The sequence below is a fragment of the Mastacembelus armatus genome, chromosome 15 (genome assembly GCF_900324485.2).
Source record: "Mastacembelus armatus chromosome 15, fMasArm1.2, whole genome shotgun sequence".
Taxonomy (NCBI): Eukaryota; Metazoa; Chordata; class Actinopteri; order Synbranchiformes; family Mastacembelidae; genus Mastacembelus; species Mastacembelus armatus.
Window position 1 is genome coordinate 12,417,845 of NC_046647.1, and position 22,429 is coordinate 12,440,273.

The window sequence follows — 22,429 nt, forward strand, 5'->3', positions numbered from 1 at the left end:
TTAAGATGTTACTAGATGAGTGGGGGATGGAGTGCACTCTCCTGCTGTTCATTTACAGAAGCTTTTGGTGTGATTTGTTTCACTCAATAATCTCCAGTGACCGATTTCACTACCAGTACTTCTAAAACTAAAACAATTAGCCAAAGAATCAATTTGTTGTTTCACAGAAAATGAATCTGCAGCTATTAAAAGATTAATAGTATTAATTTTATTCACTAGTTCTTAACTATGAATATGTTCTTATTTTCTTAGATCTGTGACAGTAAACTGCATATTGAGGAATAAATACATATTGTATGAAGACATCATCATGGACCCTCAGAGTTTGGGAGAGGTATTATCTGTTTACTGACATTCTATACACGATCATTAATAAATAATGAAAATAATAATAGTAGTTCTAAGTAAATCTATCCCTGCTGAAAATAAAGTGAGGTACTCACAGGTTTTTGATGTCTGTAGCTCCTCTGAATGCTTTTCTGGGGATGGACTGGATTAGGTTCTCACTCAGATCTCTGTGGAGACAATAAGTAGACATTAGTTAAGCACAACTTATCCTTGAGAATGGTTTGGTTTGTTTGGTTTGGTAATGTGTGTGTGTTCTGAAGTACAGTGAAACCCTTTATTGATGAAAGCAATTTCCTCTGTAAACACTGGATTTCCAGTATTTAAAACAATCTTTCCAACCAGCAGAACTGACTCTATTCACACCCTCTTTTACCACACTCACCGGTGCACAGTTGAAAACTGAGAGCATTTTCTTCTTGCCAATGTGTGCAAAGCCCCAGAGGGGTGGTACTGCTGCTTTACTCCCATTCATATGGGTTATTTCATGGTGGCTGTATTATTCAGTGTTCACTCATCCTAAAATTTCTTTCTCCACACCTTGACCATACTGGTGTGAGGTGCACAGAGACCACACAAAGAGACAGCAGGGTAGTGACCAATGAGGTGTCCTCACTGGTCCTGTGGGGTGGATTTGCTAAGACGCCGTGTAACAACGAACGTTATCTTTTATTATTGGGCTGTGTGTTCGGCGCTTAATAGTGGCTACAGTTTAGGCATCTGAAAAGTGCATGTATGTGGAAAATAAGGGAGTAAGAGAATAGAAGGGAGGGTCAGAAAAGAGAGGAGGGAAGGAGAGTAAGTGCAACACAAGTAGGTATAGTTTTAAATAGCAGTGTCTTTTGTCTGCCATTTAAATGGTGAGCTAACCTCATTCAGAAAGGCTCTGCACCCCTTCTAAATGCACACGCTATACAGGGAAAATGTAGATCACAGCCAGAGACACACACAGAGGGTCCCACAGGTTAGATGTTCTAGTCTTTTATGTTCATGTGCGCCACAGCATGCAATCCCATGATGCACACAGGCATCCACACTTATAAAACCCTAAGTGGTAATGTTAATTAAGTTCCCGAGACTACCGTGACACATCACTCTCACCTAGTGTTGCCAGGGTCAACTTTTCCAGAATTTTCCTTGGAATTAATGTTGTACAGACATTGCTTCAACACGACAGAAAAGTGGGGAGCTAAACACACCATGGTGGTTGTGTTGTGCAAGCTATCTAATGAATGGGTGGTTGTGCCTTTATGGTGCAGTAGAAATTGAAACAGTGCTCTGGGGGCCACTGTAAATACACCACATTGTAAAAGGGAATTTGTGTGTTTGCTTTTTTGTTGTTTGACTACATGGAATCCAAGGCGACTGTTGAACCTTCACCCAAATAAAATGATGCATTTTGCTTGAACATGCACAGTTCGATATTTCATGGCCCATGAACTTATGCGAAGCACGTACAAAGATCAAGCTGTATGTTGGCAGTTGACTGTAACCTGTTAGGTCTTGTCCCATCATTACAGCCTCAACCCATCAGGCGATGGCTGTGTATTTAACATGACACGACACTACATAGTCGTAAAATGAGCACTTTTATACCTTGGATAAACTAACAAATAAGCTGTCTAATTATATTAAGTGAATCACATTCCAACAGTATAGCCAATTGCTTCATCTATTCTCAATTCAAAAAAAAAAAAAAGCAAAAAAAGCAAAAGTACATGTACAGATGTGCAATTGAAAGACATCACTGGCTTGTGTTCAAAGAGAACATAAATATTCCATCTAATGGCACATTTTTAGTCTGAGGTTTTTGAGTTTTATTTCCTCAGCAGATCTGCGTAACATATGCTTTCACTGGGAAAATCATGCAACAGAGTTAGGAGGCAATTTAGGCAATTACACAACAATAATCTATCTATTCTGTCAGTCTGCCATACTTTGCAGGATCATATCCCAAACATTAAACCAGCTTCATGCTTCCTCACTAGTAAGAACCGGAGCCAGAACAGTTGTGCTCCCAACTAGCTCCTTTGTTCTCTTGGCAAAAAAGCCTGAGTGCAGAGTTGAAAGCTGAGTCAGTCTGGCACCCAGGCTATATTGGTGCCTCTTATCAAGGTGGCTCCATGCGAAAGGAATGCTTTTGGTCTACCTGGGTGCTACACATTATCTGAGGACTAATTAGTCTTGTCACCTTCTCCTCACCTTCCTGCAACAAACGCACTAACATGCACAGAGATGCCATAGTGCTCTGCTGCAGACACAGTGTTAATGACTTCTCCCTACGGACATCTGTGAGGGGTGCGGTACGTCTTTCCTGCCCGTGTCTGTCTGTGTGTGTTCTCTCCTGGGTTACAATAAGAAATGATAACAGATTGCTGTGCTGGGGCGGCACTGTTGGAGTGCCAGGGGCTAGACTAGGTCCAAGGAGAGGAACAAAGGCAGAGCGACAGAGAGATGGAGACAGGCATGAGAGGCTGAAAAGCGAGACAAGTCAGTAAGACTCTGACAATATGAGTACAATGCTACGTGTGTAAGTAGCAAAATAAAAGCTCTAGGGTGGAATCCACACACTAAAACCCCCATAATCCTGTTAGCACGCTATAACACGATTGGCTGGAGTGATCTGTACGCTGCCACTTATGGTGCTGTTTGATTGGATTAGAGGCTGAGGTCGTGGGAGGTCATTTTATAAGTGCAGGTCTGTTCTGGGACAGTGTATGCCCAAAAAAGACCCATGGCAGCTGTAAATTATTCTAGCTATCTTACCAGAAAGTCTGCCTTTCTCTCATTTGCTTAGGTTGATTTTCTCCTTTTGCCTGGTTCTTTCTCTGCCCTATCACATCTAACAGAATAATCACAGTGGTCATGGTTTGGAGTCTGCAGTCTTCTGTGTCCTGTAAGGATTTATTGACTGGTTCAGCTGTTAACGGGAGCCAAAGCTATATTAAATTTAGCAATGCTACATTTCTGCATTTACACATTCTTAAAACGGCAAAGAGGACATTTCTGTGGGAGACCATGCTGTATTTTACATAGTCTGTGGTTGCCCCTCACTGGTATTTGCTAAGCTCAGCCTGACTGAGATGGTTCTAAGATATTTGACATTTCTGATTAGTTTGGAAACAGATTTTCAGGGAAGAACAGATCCCTTCAAAAACAGACATGGTTATGTGAGAACAGTCACAGCGAAAGATAATTTAATCCATAATGGCCTTCGTCACCAACTTCTTCGTGACATTAAATCCAATGTTACAGCCCTGCAGGAACTAAAACCACTTGAGAATCACTTCAGACATGGTTAATACAACTAAACTTTCATGGTGAGAAAAGGTCAAAGATTAAAAAAATTCCTTTCTTTTTGTCCTTTGTTTCTCTATTAGATTATCCTCAGAGTATCTGGCTAATACAGACTTGTCAAAATGTGAGACTATATATAGTTTCAGATTTAACTAACTTTAGGGTCAGTAGACTGTGAAGTATTGCAGAAGCAGTGAGCAGACAACACTAAGTATCAGATCATAACCTCTAGACTTCACTTGCCCAGCTCTGTTCAGGGTAAAAAGATTCATGGAAACCATCAGGGCCACACCACAATCTCCAGTGCCCACACTGCTTCCATGCACTCATTGCAATGCTATAAAGACTGTCCTGAGGCATGGCTGCAGCCTCCAGCCGGAGACCAGGCTCCCAGGCATCTCAGAGTGCTGTGCTGATGTCAGACTAACTTTTTTGTTTCCTGCACACAGCATGCCTACCAGTCCTTTTTCATTACAGCTGTGTGAAGCAATGCCTTTGTGAGTGAGAGTGAGTTTTTCTATGCTAGTGTTTAAACAGCGTAGAGCTGGTATAGATTTACCTTAATGCACTACACACCTTGAAGTGGGCAGTTAGTTCATTAATGTAGCCTGGCTCTCTTTAGGTGACGTTGCTCACAGTTCATTCCCATTGTAGCTCTAATGATGAGGTAACACGTGTTTTCAGGTGTGTCCTCACCATAGGAGCTACAGCCTCTAAGACATTGCGGTCGGGATTTTTAAGGTTTCACTTATACAAGACCTCAAACAGTGGTATTGTTTAGTCAGTGTAAAGTGCTCTGACAATAAACGTAGCTACTGATATGCCTGTTTACGAGAATCCCTGCAGAGTCTATATTTGGAATAATTAGCAATGTTATCAGACATAGCTCAAGGCGCCTGGTCTGCAGATTAGTCGCACACTGAAGGTAGTGTCTGGTTCCTGTCTGATTCACATCATTAACCTCTGATCTCTATCTTAGTACACTTGACTAATACTGTACACAACTTTAACACTCCTCTGCATGACAAAATACTTACTGTGGCTACAGAAGTATTAGGAAGTATTAGGGTGCTAATCCCACCAATCAAAAAAGCTATGTAAAGATATTAAAGTTGTTTTTTATGTCATGTTCTTGATGATAATCACAGTTGTAATTCTTTAATTTTCATTTCTGACAGAAAACAGAGTTTCTGAGATCAAGACTTGAGCTACCTAAGGACCAGACAACCTTTTCTGGTTAAAACCCTCAGCTCTTCAGGTCCATAGGAGATTGTGGGTAGATAACAAATCACTTCTAATGCACAAATTAAATCAGTCATGTGAGCACATGTACACACATACTGTACCTCCATGCAAACACTGTCTCTTAATAACCTCCACAGTTAGTTAAACTACAGCGGTTGGCACCAGGGATCGTAAATCAGATGACGCTGGCAAATGTGGCGTACGAATGCTCAGGAGAAGAGATTTGGAAATGATTTTATAGCACTATTGAATTTCAAAAGCAAAGAAAATTACTTTAAAGTGGTAGATATAGATCAATATATTAATGATACATGTAGACATGATCCAAGTTTTGCTGTTTCTGCATTTCTCACCTTTATTTCATCACCTATCACCAGTGTGTTAGTGGACCTATATCCACTAACACACTGATAACTAAAGAGTTGCCTGTATGATGCTTGGCCACATAACATTGTAAGTGCATTCATTTAAGTGTGTATGTGAAATAGTGTGTTAGTTCTGTTGATTTCTACACTCAACTGCATGATAAGAAAATGTTTATCTTTGCCAAATGCTCTTAGTTGTATTCTAGCATTTACAGAGGGCAAAAAAGACAGAGAAAGAGAGTGGGAATGTGTCTGATTACTTACTCATTAAGAGAGTTAATGAGGTGTGTGAGGGCTGTTAAAAGAATGGCAGTATGCTGCTAACTACTTTCTTCCTCCTTACACAGTAAAAACCCACACACACACACACACACACATAAACAACCACATACACAAACTGTGGGACTTCAGAGACAAGCTGCTGAACCTGGAAATGTACCAGCACATGACTCAAGACACAACTGCAAATAACGCGGCAATGCATTTAAATAAACAAAACAAACCAAACGTCCACAATTTGTCTTGATCTGTGTCGGAGGTATGATCCCACACCAGATCATGTTAATACTGATTCACTGCATTTACTTCATGTTACAAAAGTTACAAATTCACTTATAAAACTGATTTAAAAAACAGATGTTCAAATGTCAAATCATTTTAATTGTCAGCACACAGAGACCCAAGTAACTGTAACTAATCTGCAATTTTTCTGAAACACATGTGACTTGACTTCACTTGGACTCAAATCGGTTGACTAAAGACTTGAAGCGGATTTGTCTCATATGAGTTAAAAGCAGCTGTCTCTGCCAGTGATGTGACAACAGTATGAAGGATCAGGTAATGGAAGTAGGATGTTGATGACGGCACGATCAGACTCAGTGTAAAAAAGGAGCGATTACTCCTGTCATAGGAGAAGCTACAGCTGATGCAACCAGCTCATTTGTTGCAAGCTCCAACAAAGCAATGACAAAATAGAAAAATAAAAAAGATTGAAGGCAAGATTGCAAAGAAACAATCAGGATGTAGATGTTATCTTTTGATTGAAGCCATTTCCGAGCTATAAAAATGTCTTCACTGTATGATTGTAGAGTCAAAAAGCAAAAGTATATATAATATAATATAATATATATATATATATATATATATATATATATCATTAAACTAACTATTCTCCGAATGCTGCATTCATGTGTAGACATACCTCTGGCTGAGGTGCAGAAAGTTGTAGTAGACAACAAACCCATGGTGTGCAGATGGAAAAAGAGGAAAGGTGTTAAGAGTGGGGGATAATATAAAGAGAATGAGGCGAGAAGAAGTATGGATTGAAGCTGCTGGATCTTTGGGTGCTTGCCAAAACACAGACATATGTGTGTGTGTGCATTTGTGTGGCCCAGAGTGACTGAGTGTTTCGGCGTGCGGTCAAGTGTATCTGCGCCTTCATTCTCACCCTCAAACAAACCCTCTCCTCATCCTTTCACTCTGCACCTTTGCTTTCTTTCTCGCTAAAACAAATGATAAATACGCCTGCTAGCCATGTCTCCCCTCAGTGTTTTGTACCGTGATACAGCAGTGAGTCCAGTCTGGACAAGGGAGCCAGACACCATCACCATTATCACCATTACCATTCCAGGTCAAAATACACACTTAAAGATCCAAAAATCCTTCATTCATGTTCATGCACAAACAGATATGGTACGTGGAAATGCAGAGTGTGTGAGGTGCTTCTCTAGTCTCTTTGTGGTGGAGATGAGAGGAGGAGGCGAGAGCTGGATGTAGCTCAGTGGGAGGAGGACTTGATAAGCGGGGAAGGAGAAACGGCTCCTTTTATAAAGAGAGAAATAAACAGGCTGCTTTAGGAAAACTCTCACACAAAAACCCAGGAGAAAATGTCTCTGTCCCTCTGTCTCTCTTCTAGAACTATATATAGGCTCTACAAAGAACCTTAATGAAAAACAAACACTGTACTAATACCAAATTCAGCACAACTCAATAGCATCTGTTTGCCTTTGTAGATTTTTTTTCTTCATTTGAAAGCTTATGTCAACATCAGTCCACCAAAATTAGTACAAACAACAATGGAAAATGTCTGAATAGAGCTTCATGTTTGTTCACTATAGCCCATTTTCCCTCTGCAGTGTTGCTCTATTTATTTATATGGACTTCAGGAAATAAGTCATCAAGCAGCATTATCTCATTTCCATAGCTGAGCACTCATTTATATATTTAACCCTAAAATGTCCAATGCTTATAGAGATGCTGAAAGAGGAAACAGGAGGCCATGTGGACGCATCTGGAGAGGGGTTTGTGATTTATTCTGATGTTGAGAAATACAGCTAGCGTTAAACCGTCTGTCTCCATCTTTCTCTTGCTCTCATAATACACACACATCCACAACTGTCTCTTTTCTATGGGACCTAAAGGGGATTTCATGGATGGACTCCGCTCTAATCATCTACAGCTCACCAACCAATGAGAAACACACAGAGCTCCCAGACTGGAACACTCAACACCCACCAAGAGAAAACACAATGTCAGTGGAACTTATGAAGTCCACATGAGGGCTGATAGACACGCACGCATGCACGCACACACTGACACTCAGAGAATCGAGACAGAACCAGTTTAACTCTTGCCCACATCTCTTCTTTCACTGTAAATGATTCATGATGTCTGTGTGTATTTGTAAGCTCAGAAATCCCAGGAGTACATACATTTGGCTGTGTGCTCTGCTGCCACCCGTGAAGCAAATGAGGGAGTTAACATGGTGAAGAAAAAAAAGGGAGAAAATCTATCCTTTCTCCCGGCTCTCGATTCACCCTAATTTCCCCCTATCATTACGTCTACTTGTGTTTCTGAGTATGTCCAAGCCTTTCATTGGCAGTCAGGCTGAGTGATGGAGCAGGGCTGAGCGGCATCGATCATGACAAATGCTTACAGGCGCTATCAACTGACGGCCACTTTGCACAGGGACACGGCCAAGCCCCGTCCATCCATCATGCTGTCTACCTGCTGGACAATAGAAGAAAAGTGTGAGAAGAACAGAGAGGAAAGGAAGGAGGGTGAGGTCGAACATACCTTTCAGCATGTCCATTATCACTGCTATTACCTATCCCTACATTAGCCAGCAGGCTCACACCAAGCCAGAAATAATGATCTCCATCTCTGAGAAAAGCCTGGAGAACATTTATTAGATTGGACTAATGATTTATACCAAGCCAGGACAGGAGTAAAAGGGAAGAAGACAACAAGACAATGTGACTGGCTGTTCTCACCCTCACACACATATACAAGCTGTGTGGTCTTACAAAGTAGCTAAAGCTGCCTCTTTGTGAACAACTGGCTACCTAAACAGTGGAAAACTGATCCTGAAGATCGAATGATAGCTCTGTGTGGACGTGCTGGTCTGAGGTCAGTGTTATTGAGCCGCTCTGATGACAGATCCACCCCATCTAAGCACAGGCAGCCGATTCCAAATCAGAGAACTGTCACTAAAACACACAGTCAGGAGCTATTTCAGTCAACATGTAACTGAACACACCTCAGGATATTTGATCGACTCAATGCACTTCACAGACGTGCAGAGTTGCATCAAGGAGCAGAGTGAAAAAGCTCTGGGGAGAAAGTGATTAAAAAAAAAAACAGGGAGTAGGAGATTTGATAAATGTTGACCAAAATGATCCCCCTGCATAGATCAACCATATGTTTCCCCTGCCTTCCATTTTCTCTCTGAGGAACTCATACACAGCCTCTTCTATTCTCTAGACTCACTGTAATTGAGAGTGAAGCTTCCCAGTCCTTACTTTAAACCTCTCCCAGTCACCATCACACATGGAAAGTATCATGCTCGAGGAGAGGAGAGGATAAGCCAGTGGGAAGGTGAGCAGAAGGGCTACCTTTGTATTGTGCCCGTTCTGTCCAAATCCCTCTGAAAGATAAACTGAAAAACAGCCTGAAGGTATCTACCAATGCTGTCAAGGACACCTGATCGAAAGACAAGAACTTATTCAAAGAAAAAAAAAATGCATGATTTCCCTTTGAACCATCTTCTTATTTTTATTGCACAAGTTACTTCTCTAGACCTGTTTCTCTAACCATTTTCTCTTTTGTTTTACCATCAGATGTTTACTTTTTAAGGATGTGCATTGACTTAAATATGCAGTATATATGCATCACTTTGCTGTAAGGAAAATAAGGCCACATGGCACTGAGTGGGAGATTGAATTGTCCTATAGCACAGAGGAGAAAGGTGAAGTGATGGAACAATAAAGGCTGCAGGCTCTTCTCTCGACTGCCTCCCTCTCACTATGATGTATGAGACAGGTGCATTGTGGCTTACATCAAGTCAACAATTCACCTTAGGCATGTATCACCTTATCTTTAACAGGACACACATCCACACAAAGACACCCTCTGAGGTATACGTGTAGGTACATCCAGTGCTTTCACTCCCACATGTTATCTTAATGCAGCAAAGAGCAGTGTAATCAGCAGAAAGTCAGGCCTCTTCTCCCTGTATCTTTGCACTCAGTGCTTCAGAAAATAAACAATATAGATACAATATCGGTAAGTGGTGGTTAACAAGAGCAGCTGCTGGACATACCACTTTGTCACAGACAGGAGGTGTTACTTTTGTGCAACACAGTGTACAGTACTGCGGACTTGTCATAAGTTCTAGGAAAGGAATTGATCTAAAGTGACTTTTACCTGTTGATGGCATCAACACAAACGTATGAATGTCAGCTGTATCATACTTTTCACAGTCTTTATTTTTCTTTGGGAGAAAGAAAAACAACAGGAAGGTTTGCCTTCAGACTGTTTCCTTGCAAGGATCAATAGCAACCAATAGCTATCTTCCACTTTTCACTGTTGGGTGGCAACAAGCAACTGTTTCCATTATCAATTTTTGTGCCATAAATTTTCTAAACTGGAAATTACAGAAAACACTGACATATTCAATGAGATTCCTGTTTTTCTTTTGTGTAACAGTGCAAACCAGATTCAGTTCTTATGAAAAATATGTGAAGCAGCTGGAGGGCTGAGCATATGCTAATTCTCCACTGATGCCTACAACATTGTGGAAACATGCACTACAATTAAAGAGCTGGCCTTATTTATCCTGCGTGCTTTGGTGTATTTAGACTTCACATCTCCAGCTGCTCAGCCAGACTGCACCGCTCATCCCAAACAGCCTAGCACATCAGGAAAATGGTGTATAGGTGAACCAGTTGTCATCTAGCACCGTGTGTCTGTGTGTGGGAACATGTTTGAGCAGGCGGCATTTCCTTCCTGTGGCAGGTGTGTGTACATATCAGGGGTCAGTAAAAGTATTTGTCAAGCTATTAATAAAGAGCTGCAGGGTCTTTGAGACTGAAAATCTTTCATGAAAATTGCATTAAGCTCTCAGGAAATCAAATGGCTACGCTCAAGCTTGCTTGGAGCCTGTGCTTCCAAACCAATAACACATACAAGCAAACTTAAAAATTAAATTACTTAACTTTGGCCTCTAAATGATGAGCCCAGAGCTGTAGAGTAGAATATAATTACTCCCATTTGTATAGGTTTTTACATTTTTATTTTCTGTTTAATTATTTTTGTATGGTGGTTCTTTTTAAATGTTTATTTTATTATTTCTATGTGTGTGCTCATGTTAGCTGTGTGTGACTAATCATACCTTGCCTTGTCTCTTTTGTTTGAGGTAATTTGGTTCATTTGTATTTATTTTGATGCCCATTCAAACTGGTGCTTTGGGCTGAGAAAATACAGTTTGAAAAAGACTGGGACTTTTGGTTAACAAAAATACAATTAAAGTGACTCAAAGACTCTGGGCTTTCATTTTCTCCCTCTCCCTTTATCAGTGCTTTTCATTAACTTCAGTGCATAAAGAAAGTCATTCCACAAGAGCTAACGGCCCAATACTTTTCAGATTCAATTCTACTCAAGGCCCAGCTGTAGCCAGTTTGTGTGTGTGTGTGTATAATCCTAATGTGAGGATGGGTTCTCTAGTCCAAACTGGAGGTGCAAGGCCAGAAATCACAGAGGTGCTGGTTGCTAGGAGACAAAAGGTACCCAGCTGGAGATGTGACTAAGCCTTGAGGGAAGTGTGTGTGTATGCCTGTGTGTGTGTGTTTGCAAGTATGCACATTTACACGTGTGTGTTCTGTTTGTGAGGACTGAGTCTGGCAGGGGAAGGGGAGGACAATGGAGTTGGTCCCAGCTGTGCTGCAGTGGGTGGGAATAGTCCTGAGAAACAAGCTTAACAATGGACATCAGTAGCTGCTCTGGACGTTTATTCTGTCCTCAACACTTCTCTGGAATATCCTCATCCACCCACACTGACAGCCCACATACAATATAGGCAGGGGAGTGAGTGAAGCAAACCTTACAACCACTACATAATGACAGACAAAGAAAATCATTTCAGCTCGAGGAAACACATGATCTCCTACTATGACCAACAAGACATTTATAATTATTCCTCATGGTATTATGACAGACCTCATTGCAAAGAGTTTTCATTGGAATTATTTCTTCGGTAAAAGTAGTGCCAATGAAAATTGTTCACAGTCAGGTCTGTGGATTACCCGGCACTGTTTCTGGAAAAACACACTGCACTCATATAATTTTTCAGTGCTTTGATTTGCACTAATGACAGTCCATTCACCTTCTTTGAATTTGGTTGGCAACATAAATACCTTAGCAAGTAAAACCAAAAGTACCTATGTGGTTTGATGGCACAATGAATAACATGCCTAACATGTTTTTTTTATTTTCATTTGACATGTAATATTACCCACTTGCATTCAGTTCCATTTTTTAGAAGTGTCACATATGGCCCTTAAGGTGTTTCCATTAATGACTGACCTGCCTGGAGGAGCAGATGTGCTCTGCAAGGCTCAGGAGACGGAGATGAGGCCTAAGATGACTGAGCTTTCAGGGTTAATGAACCCTTGCAGAGGTGCAGTTCTAAGCATGAACGATTACCATGAGATCCAAACCTATATACAGCCATGCAGACAAACACACACATACGCACACGCACACACCAGCAGACCTATGCTAAAGCATCTCTGTGTCGACCAAGTTAAATCAATAAAATTAAATAAAATAAAAAAGGTGCCTTTCAACATGATTGCAATAACCCAACAGTGTCTGAACTTTAGTATATCTCTAGAGGAAGGAATCGGTCTTTCCTAACAGATATAGTACAACACAAAGGAGCCTGAAACACATCCATCACCATCCACAAACATTAGCATAAAGACTGATAGCTCCCCAGAGCTGCGAGTCATCAGTGTGGATTAATGAATGCATGCCAGTACAGTTAGCATACTGTCGCAAGCCAGATGAGGCCAATACCTTCAGATAAATTACTGCAACAATGACAGCTATGATGGATAAGTGGGAACACAGTGGCTTTTTGTTCCATATACATGAACACTGACTCAAGTCCATTCGTTCAAGTTGACATACTGTAACATGCCACTGTGCTTGCTTGTGCAATCATGTCAATTACAGCATGTGTCTGTGTTGCCATAAGTTCTGCATGGATTCTGATTCATAGCCTGAGGCTGAGAGCATGCACTGTGTGTGTGTTTGTGTGTGTAAGAGAGACTGGTAGCCCCTGAGGAAGCTGCATGTCACAGCCTGGCACTCACAAGAGGAGCAACTGCCAGAGCAGGGGGCATGAAATTAAAACTCACCACCCAGCAAAGAGGGAGAAAAAAAAAAGTCAGAGGGAGGTGGAGAAGGAGGAGGAGGAGGAGGAGGAGGAGAACAGAGGGGTGGTAGAGGAAAACAAAGGATAATAAAGATGCAGAGGAGGACAGGACACAATAGACTGGCAATATAAAATCACCCAAGTCAAAAAGGAAACAAAAGAAATGTGCAGCAGCAGAATGGAAATGTTCTCTGCATTCATGACATCTGCTGAGATTCTTACATCTGCATCAAGGAAACGAAAAAGTCCAGCAAATGTCAAACAACACAAAGAAACCATCAGCTGTTTAGAGAAAAAGTTCTGCTGACCCATGGAACCTCAAGCCATATATCATCATATGTGTTGGCTTGCCCTGTTGCCAGAAATACATTTGGTTTGTATTTCTTGTGATGGCAGTAGATTAGCCCACTGGTCTAACCCTGGTCAACACCACGACTGTGCACATATCTGGCAACTACACACACACATATACTCTGTCCTGTATGTCTATATAGGCATCCTCTATACCACGTTCAACTCTGACCTCTAGAAAGAACTAGAGGCCCCTACAGGCTATGATGGATATGCTAGACACTGGCAGTGTGTGTAAGTACACATTTGTATGCTTACCTGACAATTCTACATCCTGTAGCTGAACCTTACTATTTATTTTCTTTGGTGTATTTTAGCGCTCTGTGCAAATCATTTTCCCAGCTACAGAGCCTACTGATGGAGAGAAAATGTTTACTGAGAAAATAATACACATACACGTGTCTGGGAACAGCGAAGTGGACATCCTCTACCCAAGGTTCCTATCTCACCCTAGCCATGACCTTTCACCCCAGCTTTGTGAGTCAGGCTGGGAGGGCCCAAAGCGTGACTGATCCATTAGACTCCTCTGACAAGGATGAGAATGACATCTGAACCTCCAGAGGCAGGGGAGGGAGGGAGACGAGCAGGAGGAGGACAACCAAAAAGCTGGGAGTATATAGGCTGTGGGGTGAAGTAGATACCCCATATAAGATTTTTAAGAATATGCCTTATTTCTAAAGAAATTTCTTAAGTGTTTGAAGCAAATAGATACTTTTGATCTCTATTCTTGTTTTATCTTTAACCTTCAATGGTGGATCCTCAGTGTACTAACTAACTAACTATCAGGATGCAGGGAAAGAACAAGGTGTACAAGAGCATCCAATCAAGTATGAGTCAAATGAATAAAATCAAATGTTTTATAAATAGTATTAAAAAAAAGCTTTGATTCTCTGAGACCAAGGTTATTGTTTGAAGAAATAATATGTTACAGTAATTTTCAGTAATAATTGTAGTTACTCATTTCAGTGAGTCTGAAATGGGAGCTGCACAATACAAACATATCTGCACACACATATACGTGCACACAAATGCGGAGATGAGTCAGATGAGTTTTCACCAAAGTGTCACAGACAGCAGAGATGCCTCACTCTGAGCTCCAATGAGAGACCTTGGGAGGAAAGAAAGGAATGGCGGAATGGGGGAGGGTGAGGGCGTGGGTGGGTGGAGAGATGGAGGGAAGGAGGAGGGAAGGAAGAGGATGGGACTTTAAGGATGAGCGAGTGAGAGTGACAACCCTGTCTGGAATGCTTTTGTCTGCATAGGCTAATATTTACTCTTGGATTTAGCTTTTTCCCCTTTTCTTATTTGCTGTTGACAGAAAGGAATGAAAAGGCAGATTGCCAACAGGTTACCTAGTAGCAAGACTTTTGCATCTGTATGCATGTATGTGTGTAGCCTGCAGGTTCCCAAGCAGAAGGTGGTGAGCAGAGGAGGAGACGGTCGAGTCTGGGAATCTTGTTTGCTGCTCAAAAGCGGCTTCTATCTGTCTAACCACAAACGTATGCCAGGCATGCACCAAAAACATGTGTTTGTGTGTGAGAAAGACGGGAAGGACAGGAAGAGAAGGATGGAGCCGTACACGCTCCTCACATGGTGCCAGGAATGCCTCCACCTCCATCCCCTCCCCTCAGTCCTCTACCCTCCTGCAGAGTCAGGGGTTGAAGCAGCCTGGGTGTCTGCCTGAAGGCCAGTTTCACAGCGGGCCAGCCATAGCTGCGGCACTTTGAAGTCTTTGTGGCAAGAATCTGTGCCTCATGTCCACGCTCATTAACTTTGTCAATGACAGATCAATGTGAGCTTGCAGAAGGCTTTTCTACCTCAAAATTACAGCCTATTCACCAGTCTGGGTCTGATTCTGAACTGCCGTTGGCGTGGCTCTGAACAGACACACGATACAGAAAAAGACGGAGAGACTGTTTGCTCATGACAGCACTCATTTAATAAGAATCCACCCCCCCCCCACACGCGTGCAAGGAGGATATTGCTCCACTTAACTCTGGCATCCTGCCTTCTTACTGCTTACTGTTCACAGGCAGCAGTCACATCTCTTTTCATCCTGTAGTTCACTGTTTAATGATCAGGAGATTATGGCCCTTCTATCTTTTCGCACCCTTACGTCAGTCAGACACATGCAGCCGACCAGAGAGCTAAAACCATGAGAGTTCAGGCTCGTCTCTCACAACAAAGTCCCATATTGTCAAGACCTAGCACTTAGCACCTTTAAACAACTTCTCAAATCTTACCACTGCTTTATGTGTCATGTTTTATCTCCCACTTCATCTCCTTTAGAGCTGCTTTTTTTTTTTCAGCTTTCCCCAGCTTTTTGATGGCCTGCTAGTTTGAGTCAAGTGGAGAAGGGTTTGAGAGATTAAGCTAAAGCTGTTCCTAGAGAACAAACAGTGAGGCTTGTGTTTCTTAGTTACTTCCTCTGCTTATTGCTGGGTGCCAAAAACTGCTGTCATAGTGAATCTTTTTTTAGTATGACACTATGAAAACCATGGCTGTTGTGTTTTTCTGCAAAACCTACTCACTCATTACATAAAAACTCGTCATCACACATATGATCTAGCAACATAGTCTTGTTCTATGTGTTTCATTTTTCTCAACTCAAAAGTAGCATGTAATAATTAAACTTATCTGAAATGTAAAAGGGTTTTAACACCATAGTGACACTGCAGTTAATGTGAAGCACTCAGTGTTAATCTCTTCTCATGTAATGCTGCATCCAATGTGTAGATTACAGGTTCATTGCACACCCAACACGTACACCCCACACACATGCACCCATATAAACACGACCTCAACAACTCATAGGACTGCATGTGCACGTGTGCAAATCCTACGCACACACACATACAAGCAGAGAGATCATCTGTACTCTAAATATTTAAAAAGGCTATTCCTCTGCCTGTAATTAAAACCACTGCAGCATTCCAGAGCTGTATCTCCCACCATCAACCCATATCCCCAATCTCTCTCTCTCCATCTCTTTGTAGTCTGTTGTTCCCTTCTTCTTTCCTTCATTTTGACCTTTGCTTCACTTGCCTCAATATGGGATGTTTAAAAATCTACCAAAAACAATGATGCTGTGAGAATCATCTATGCAACAACTCCCATTTCCTTGAAATCCATAAATCCTTTTCTCTTTCTGATGAGTACACTGTCACCACCTACCACAACCACACATATTCACTCACAGGTCATCTCACATCTCTCATATCAAAACACAGAATCGGTTCATTTACCACTGGGAGAAAGTAAAAGGTCAGGTTTTGTCTTCAAGGTAGGCAGCCATCACTCCTGTGGGAGAAGGAGGCCTTTCCTGAGAGAAGTAATGATATGTTAGGACAGCCCGCAGAGCAAACACAGGAACCGTAAGTCAGCGCCACACACTGTTTGGTTACAATACTCAGGGCTGCTGTCATGTCCAGGCCTGTGGGGATACTGGGGGGTAAATCCTCTCTTCGCCCCACTGCTTCCTCCCGTTAGAATCTGCCCAAATCCTGCCTTTATCACTGTGTTTGCTCTGCTGAGCTCCCTAATGCTCTCCAGCCTCTCTCACAAGATAGGTGTTTATATGCATGTGTGTGTGTGTTTGCCTTGGCCTGCATAGTAATGCTTCCCATCCCTTCACAATCAACACAGATGTAATGCAGAGTGTAATGTGATGAAGCCCTGAGAGTGGGAACACACACTTAGAGGCTCACAGAACAGACACGTTCCTGGAAAGGTGAACAGCAGGATGTTCCACAGCATGGATGTAGTTTGTGTATATGTGTGTATGGAGTTGTAAACAAGCACTTCTCATGAAGTGGAGATGGTCTACGGAGAGCTGCTCTCATTTCAAACATAATTTATTTATTAGGCCCCTGTGTGTGACAAACACACACACACACACACACACACACACACACACCCCCACACACCCTCACACACACACACACACACACACACACACACACACACACACACACACACACACACACACACACACACACACACACACACACACACACACAGTGACAGAAATTCTTCAGTTTATTCCATCATGCACCAGCGATCAACCTCATTCCCTCTCCCTTCTCTTTCCTCCCCTTCCCTCAATCCCTCCCTTCCTTGAAATCGATGGAGTGTTTTGTCACCAATGCTGTGTTTCATACAATATTCATCTGAAGAAAAAAGCTCATCTCACACCCAATGAATTTTCATAATCTGTGCTTGGCACTGATTGGTAAGTGAAGGGCCACGACCTTGACACATAGGCTTTTACATATGGACACACACACACACACACAACCCCATTATCCAAGGTTCAGGCGAGGGCTTTGTTTCATACCATTGGAATCTGACAGTGATTTATGGAGAAGTGGAGTCACACTACACCCTGATACACACAGCATCACAAAGCAAGGTTACTGGCCCAAACAGGGGCACAAAGAAAGGTTACTGCTCCATCAACAAAGCCACACTGACAGCAGTGCATGCTGTGGTCTTAGGGTCAACACCACAACCCACTGGACAAATTCAGCCAATCCTCTGAATGAATGCATTGGCCTCTTTCAATGAATTTTTTTTTTTTGATGAATTCCATGAATATGAATCCTTCTGCTTTCTCAGTCAACAATTCCTTAATGAGTCTTCCGGAAACTGCATGACGAAAAAACAAACCTGACTCTCCCACTGAGACCTTTTCCGATGCACCATTGCAGTTTTGTCAGAGTTGAGTCTTGAGAGGCCAGACACACCCTGCCTCTTAGTGCCGGTATGCCCTCCGCTTTGCCAGGCTTTTTTTTTTTTTCTTCCCCCTGTGTGGGCACGTCAGATCCTCTTAATATGTGCTATCAGTTACAGCATAGGTGAGGACATCTCATTCCTTCTGACTCATTATGAGTGTTGAAAAGGCATCAACATATCTGGCAACCTCCAACAATTTTAGCTCGATGGTTGGTTTTGGAACACACACATACAGACACTGCAGGAAGAAAACGGATTCTCAGGGGAATACTGCAGTGCACTGCAAAAGCCATTCTGGGCAAATTCATTGCTACTTCTTGGGACCAAAGAAACAGCAGTTCAACAACAACAACAACAACAAAAAAAGGCAGATACATGGAGAGTGGGACAGACAGATGAGAAGCAGAAGGAAGAGAAACAGTTTTCCTATCTATTGTGTTAAAGAGTTGGATAAAGCACACAAAACACACAGTGATGACTCACTGACAGTGTTATGTGTCTGTGAGTCATCTTTAATGAAACTTAATTTGGGGGTAATCACTTGTTGGTTTTGCTCTAAGGGCTCAGGGATGCACTACAGAACCTAATGATATTGGAGAACAGGGCTCTGCAGCTATCACGCAATCACATAGACTATATAGACTACACTTCAGGACTACAACAACAGAGAGTGTTACTGAGAGGTAAAGAAGGGTGGAGGGGTGGTGGCGCAGAGGGTCTCATTTGAATAAGAGTTCATTTTCTAAAAACATTCCTCTTCGTTTTGCTCATTTCACTACTAGTGCTCTCTTGATGAGTGCTTCAGTTTTGGCAACAATGGTCTAGGTTTATGTGTGTGAGTTTGGTGGAGGTTTATGAAAGCCTCTCCAGGGCTCTACAAGGCCGGCCAGCCACAGCCAGCTTGACGATTGAGGATCGGAATTCAGGAGGGCAGCCGACAAAGAGACTCTATCCCCTGGTGTGAGTTCTACAGAATGAGAGAACACGCCGTGTCGATGGAAAGAAAGAACGAGAGAGAAAGAGAAAGAGAGAGAACGAGAGAAAGGGGGTAAGAGATGAAAGCCATAGCAGGTGTGACTGCCTGAAACAGTATTGACAACTCAAAGACAGCGGTCTATTCAGCATGGTGTAATTGCCGTTACAGGGGCTGTTTGTTTCTTTAATTTCCTCTTTCTTTTCAATACGGCAGCTCGTGTTACACATTAATTATGTTTTCTGGGATCTCCTTTCTGCCCCTCCCCCTCCCTGTTGACTGACAGCTCGGTTGCCTCCTGGCCCAGCCTGTCTCGGAGCAGGGGAGTGGGTGACTGAATAGGCTAATAAATGGTGAAGGAGGGGTTGGTCACACCCCAGACTATTGTACCGGTGCTGTCACGCCTGACCCTTAACCAAACACACACACACACACACACACACACACATACGTGCACACACACAGGCACTTTGACTAACAATGTGTGTATGCAACCTTCTACGTAGTCACACATACACATGCATACACCTTCACATCACCTCTGTCAGCCCTGACCCCATACCAAATACCCAGGCTCCCCCTGTATCCAAGGTGACCAAATGAGGCCCCAGCTATCACCTAGCAACCAGGGAACAATGAGCTCCAAGGAGACGGAATGGCTTGAGCAAAGGGCAGGCTATTCTCTGGAGATGGAGGGATGGGAGCAGTGGTGGGGAGAGGAGGGGATGAGGGGTGATGGGAATGGTGTTAGGACACATCCTAAACCGTGTCACAAAGAGGGTGCCTGCCTGGGAAACAAGGCTGTGCTTCTCTAACCCTGCAGGACGTCTCCATTCGGCTCTGCTCTGCGCAGCACACTCTCACAACTCAGAAAACAAAACAAAACAAAACAATTTGACTTCTACCTTTTTTCTACCTCGCCCTCCTGTTCTCATCTGCACAAAGTATGAGGTGAGGCTAGAGGTAAAGCCAGGAAAGAAGAAACATTGAAAAATAAAATATTTCCTTTCTCAAAACAAAAGCGCCTGTCAAACATTGAAAATATCTTCGCAGACAAACTCAAGTCTTACAGCAAAATGACAACTTCCACATTCCTTCAATGGGCTGAGAAACTAATTTCATTATTGACACCAACATCCCAAACCTTTCACTTGACTTGTGTTATGACTTATGAGCCCCTCATCCTTCTGTCCTTGGAGGAGTGAGGGTGTTAACACAGATGTATCACCATCTTTTTTTTTTTTAAATCCAGAAACACAGGTAGGAAGGTGAATGAGGGTGAGATTGCCGAGGGGCCAAACGCAGCATAACAACACTGCCAATTCAGTCTCCATAGAAACTATTTGGATACTATAAAAAGACAAACCCACCCAGAAAACTGGCTCATGCTATAATAATTTCACTGAGGTATTTATCACATTTTTTTTTCTTTGATTAGGGTTCTGCTATTATCCCTTCCCAAAATTCCTGGCAGGAAAAGCAGCACCTGTGAAAGGTCTCTTCTCTGCCTAAAACTGACACTCTAGTGCACCCTACAATCCAAAATCAAAGCAGTTTTATCAGTTAACTTATGTGAAAGTGGTGAGGGAGGAAAGAGGGGAAATAAAGTAGGTAAAACGTGTGCGGTGGAAGTGCAGAGGGCTGCACCAGTGTGTTAGCTTGTTCATGTGAAAACTCTTTGTTAGCCATGAATGGCCTCCTCTCTTTTTACAGCAGCTTTATGATGTGGAACCTGGGCATATCCCCTCAGCTCCCAGTATATTGCTCACACACTCTCACACTCTCACACACACACACTCTCACACACACACACACACACACACACACGCACGCACACACACACACACACACACACACGCACACACACACACACACACACACACACACACACACACACACACACACACACACACACACACACACACACACACACACACACACACACACACACACACACACTTATTTTGCACTAGAATTAGGCACTTTATCTGTATTATACCTCTGAAAATTTAATGTATTTGGATTTAGAACAACTGGTCAGTCAATCTGAAGATGTCACCTCAGGGTAAGTGTTATTGTAATGGTCTTTTTCTACACATTTCTTATTAAATCACTTAATAATCATTAGTTCCAAGCCTAGCAGGCATAACTGTTAGCAGACACACTGTGATGGAAAGTGACTTAATCTAATCAAAAGTAATACGCATCTGTGGGGCTAAGGTGTCAGGGGGAGGGAGCAATAATGGTGTGTTGCTAGGTGTTACAGATTAATAAACACACACGAACATTGGATTTGGAGGATTTAAGGAGTGGCTACACTACTTCTGGACGATGTCAAATCAAACAGCATCAGACTTAGTTTAAATATCCCTGTGTCACTCTTCTTTTGTCTGTGGACTTATTCAGTTGGCAAATTTATGAAGTGTTGACACACACAGCGGACATTTAGAGCGGCGTAATAGAAAATGTATGAGTTTGTGTGTCAGCCATTGATTTCTGGCCTATAGATTTGTCTTGCTTAAAGTATCTGCCCTTCTATGGCCTGCAAACATCAGGAAAGGTCTCTGGGATAATCTATTAGACAGAGGAATGCTATAACTTACACAGACCATAATGATTTCTTTGACAGTATTGTGTGTCTCTGTGTCTGGCACCAAAACTTTTGACTTCATGGGAACTGTCTGCATCCCTGGTATAGGTCTGAGATGAGGTTGCCCTACTACACTTCCATTCTACAATCCAATGGTGGTAACATCCACTCCACTAACGCCAGGACCAACAACACCCCCTGCAGCCAGTCGGCTTGATCTCCACATGAAAGGACCTGCAAACTCGTTACCACAGCCTGGGGCTCATCGGGGCCTGCAGGCACCCGGCCTTTTATAAGCAAAGGAGGATGGAAAAATTCAGCCAGGAGGGAAGAGGAATAGACACAGAGAACTCATAGTGTGCTTGCCATCCAGGCACCCAGGTGTTAAAGGTACAGATAAGGCGCAGGGAGGAAGTAATAGACGAGGAGGAAAGGGAAGTGATAAGATAGTTAGGACAAGGCAGATGACAGGAAGCGAGGGGCAGTAAAAGGGGCAGTGGGATCAGAGAGAGAAAATGGGCAAAGCTGACAGTGGGAGGAGGCTTTCTACTCCTATCTCTACACAGTGTTTCATCCTCCTTAGGGCCCCAGTGTCAGTCAGGCTTCCTCCAGAAGAGTCCAGCTTTGAAGTGATAATGGGGCTTTTGGCTAATGCTCCACTGCAGGTGCCCCTGGCTCCCTCTCCGTTTCTGTCTCCCAGCAAGGCCACTAACATGAGAAGAGATGAGAATCCTTTCAAAGTCTACAGATGAGACCAATCTTTCTTCTCTTTGCCTCTTTTTCTTTCTTTTGACTTATCTACCAACCCCACT

General features: G+C 42.6%; 1 protein-coding gene across 2 annotated transcripts in view; it reads right to left on the minus strand.

Annotated features, from left to right (window-relative positions):
- Positions 1-22,429, minus strand: part of slit1a (slit homolog 1a (Drosophila)) — an 81,690-nt gene that overhangs the window by 35,250 nt on the left and 24,011 nt on the right. For both annotated transcript variants that reach the window (XM_026309161.1, XM_026309160.1), the window contains exon 5: positions 444-515. In XM_026309161.1, coding sequence (XP_026164946.1) covers positions 444-515 — 72 coding nt within the window. The remainder of the gene's footprint in view (positions 1-443; positions 516-22,429) is intronic.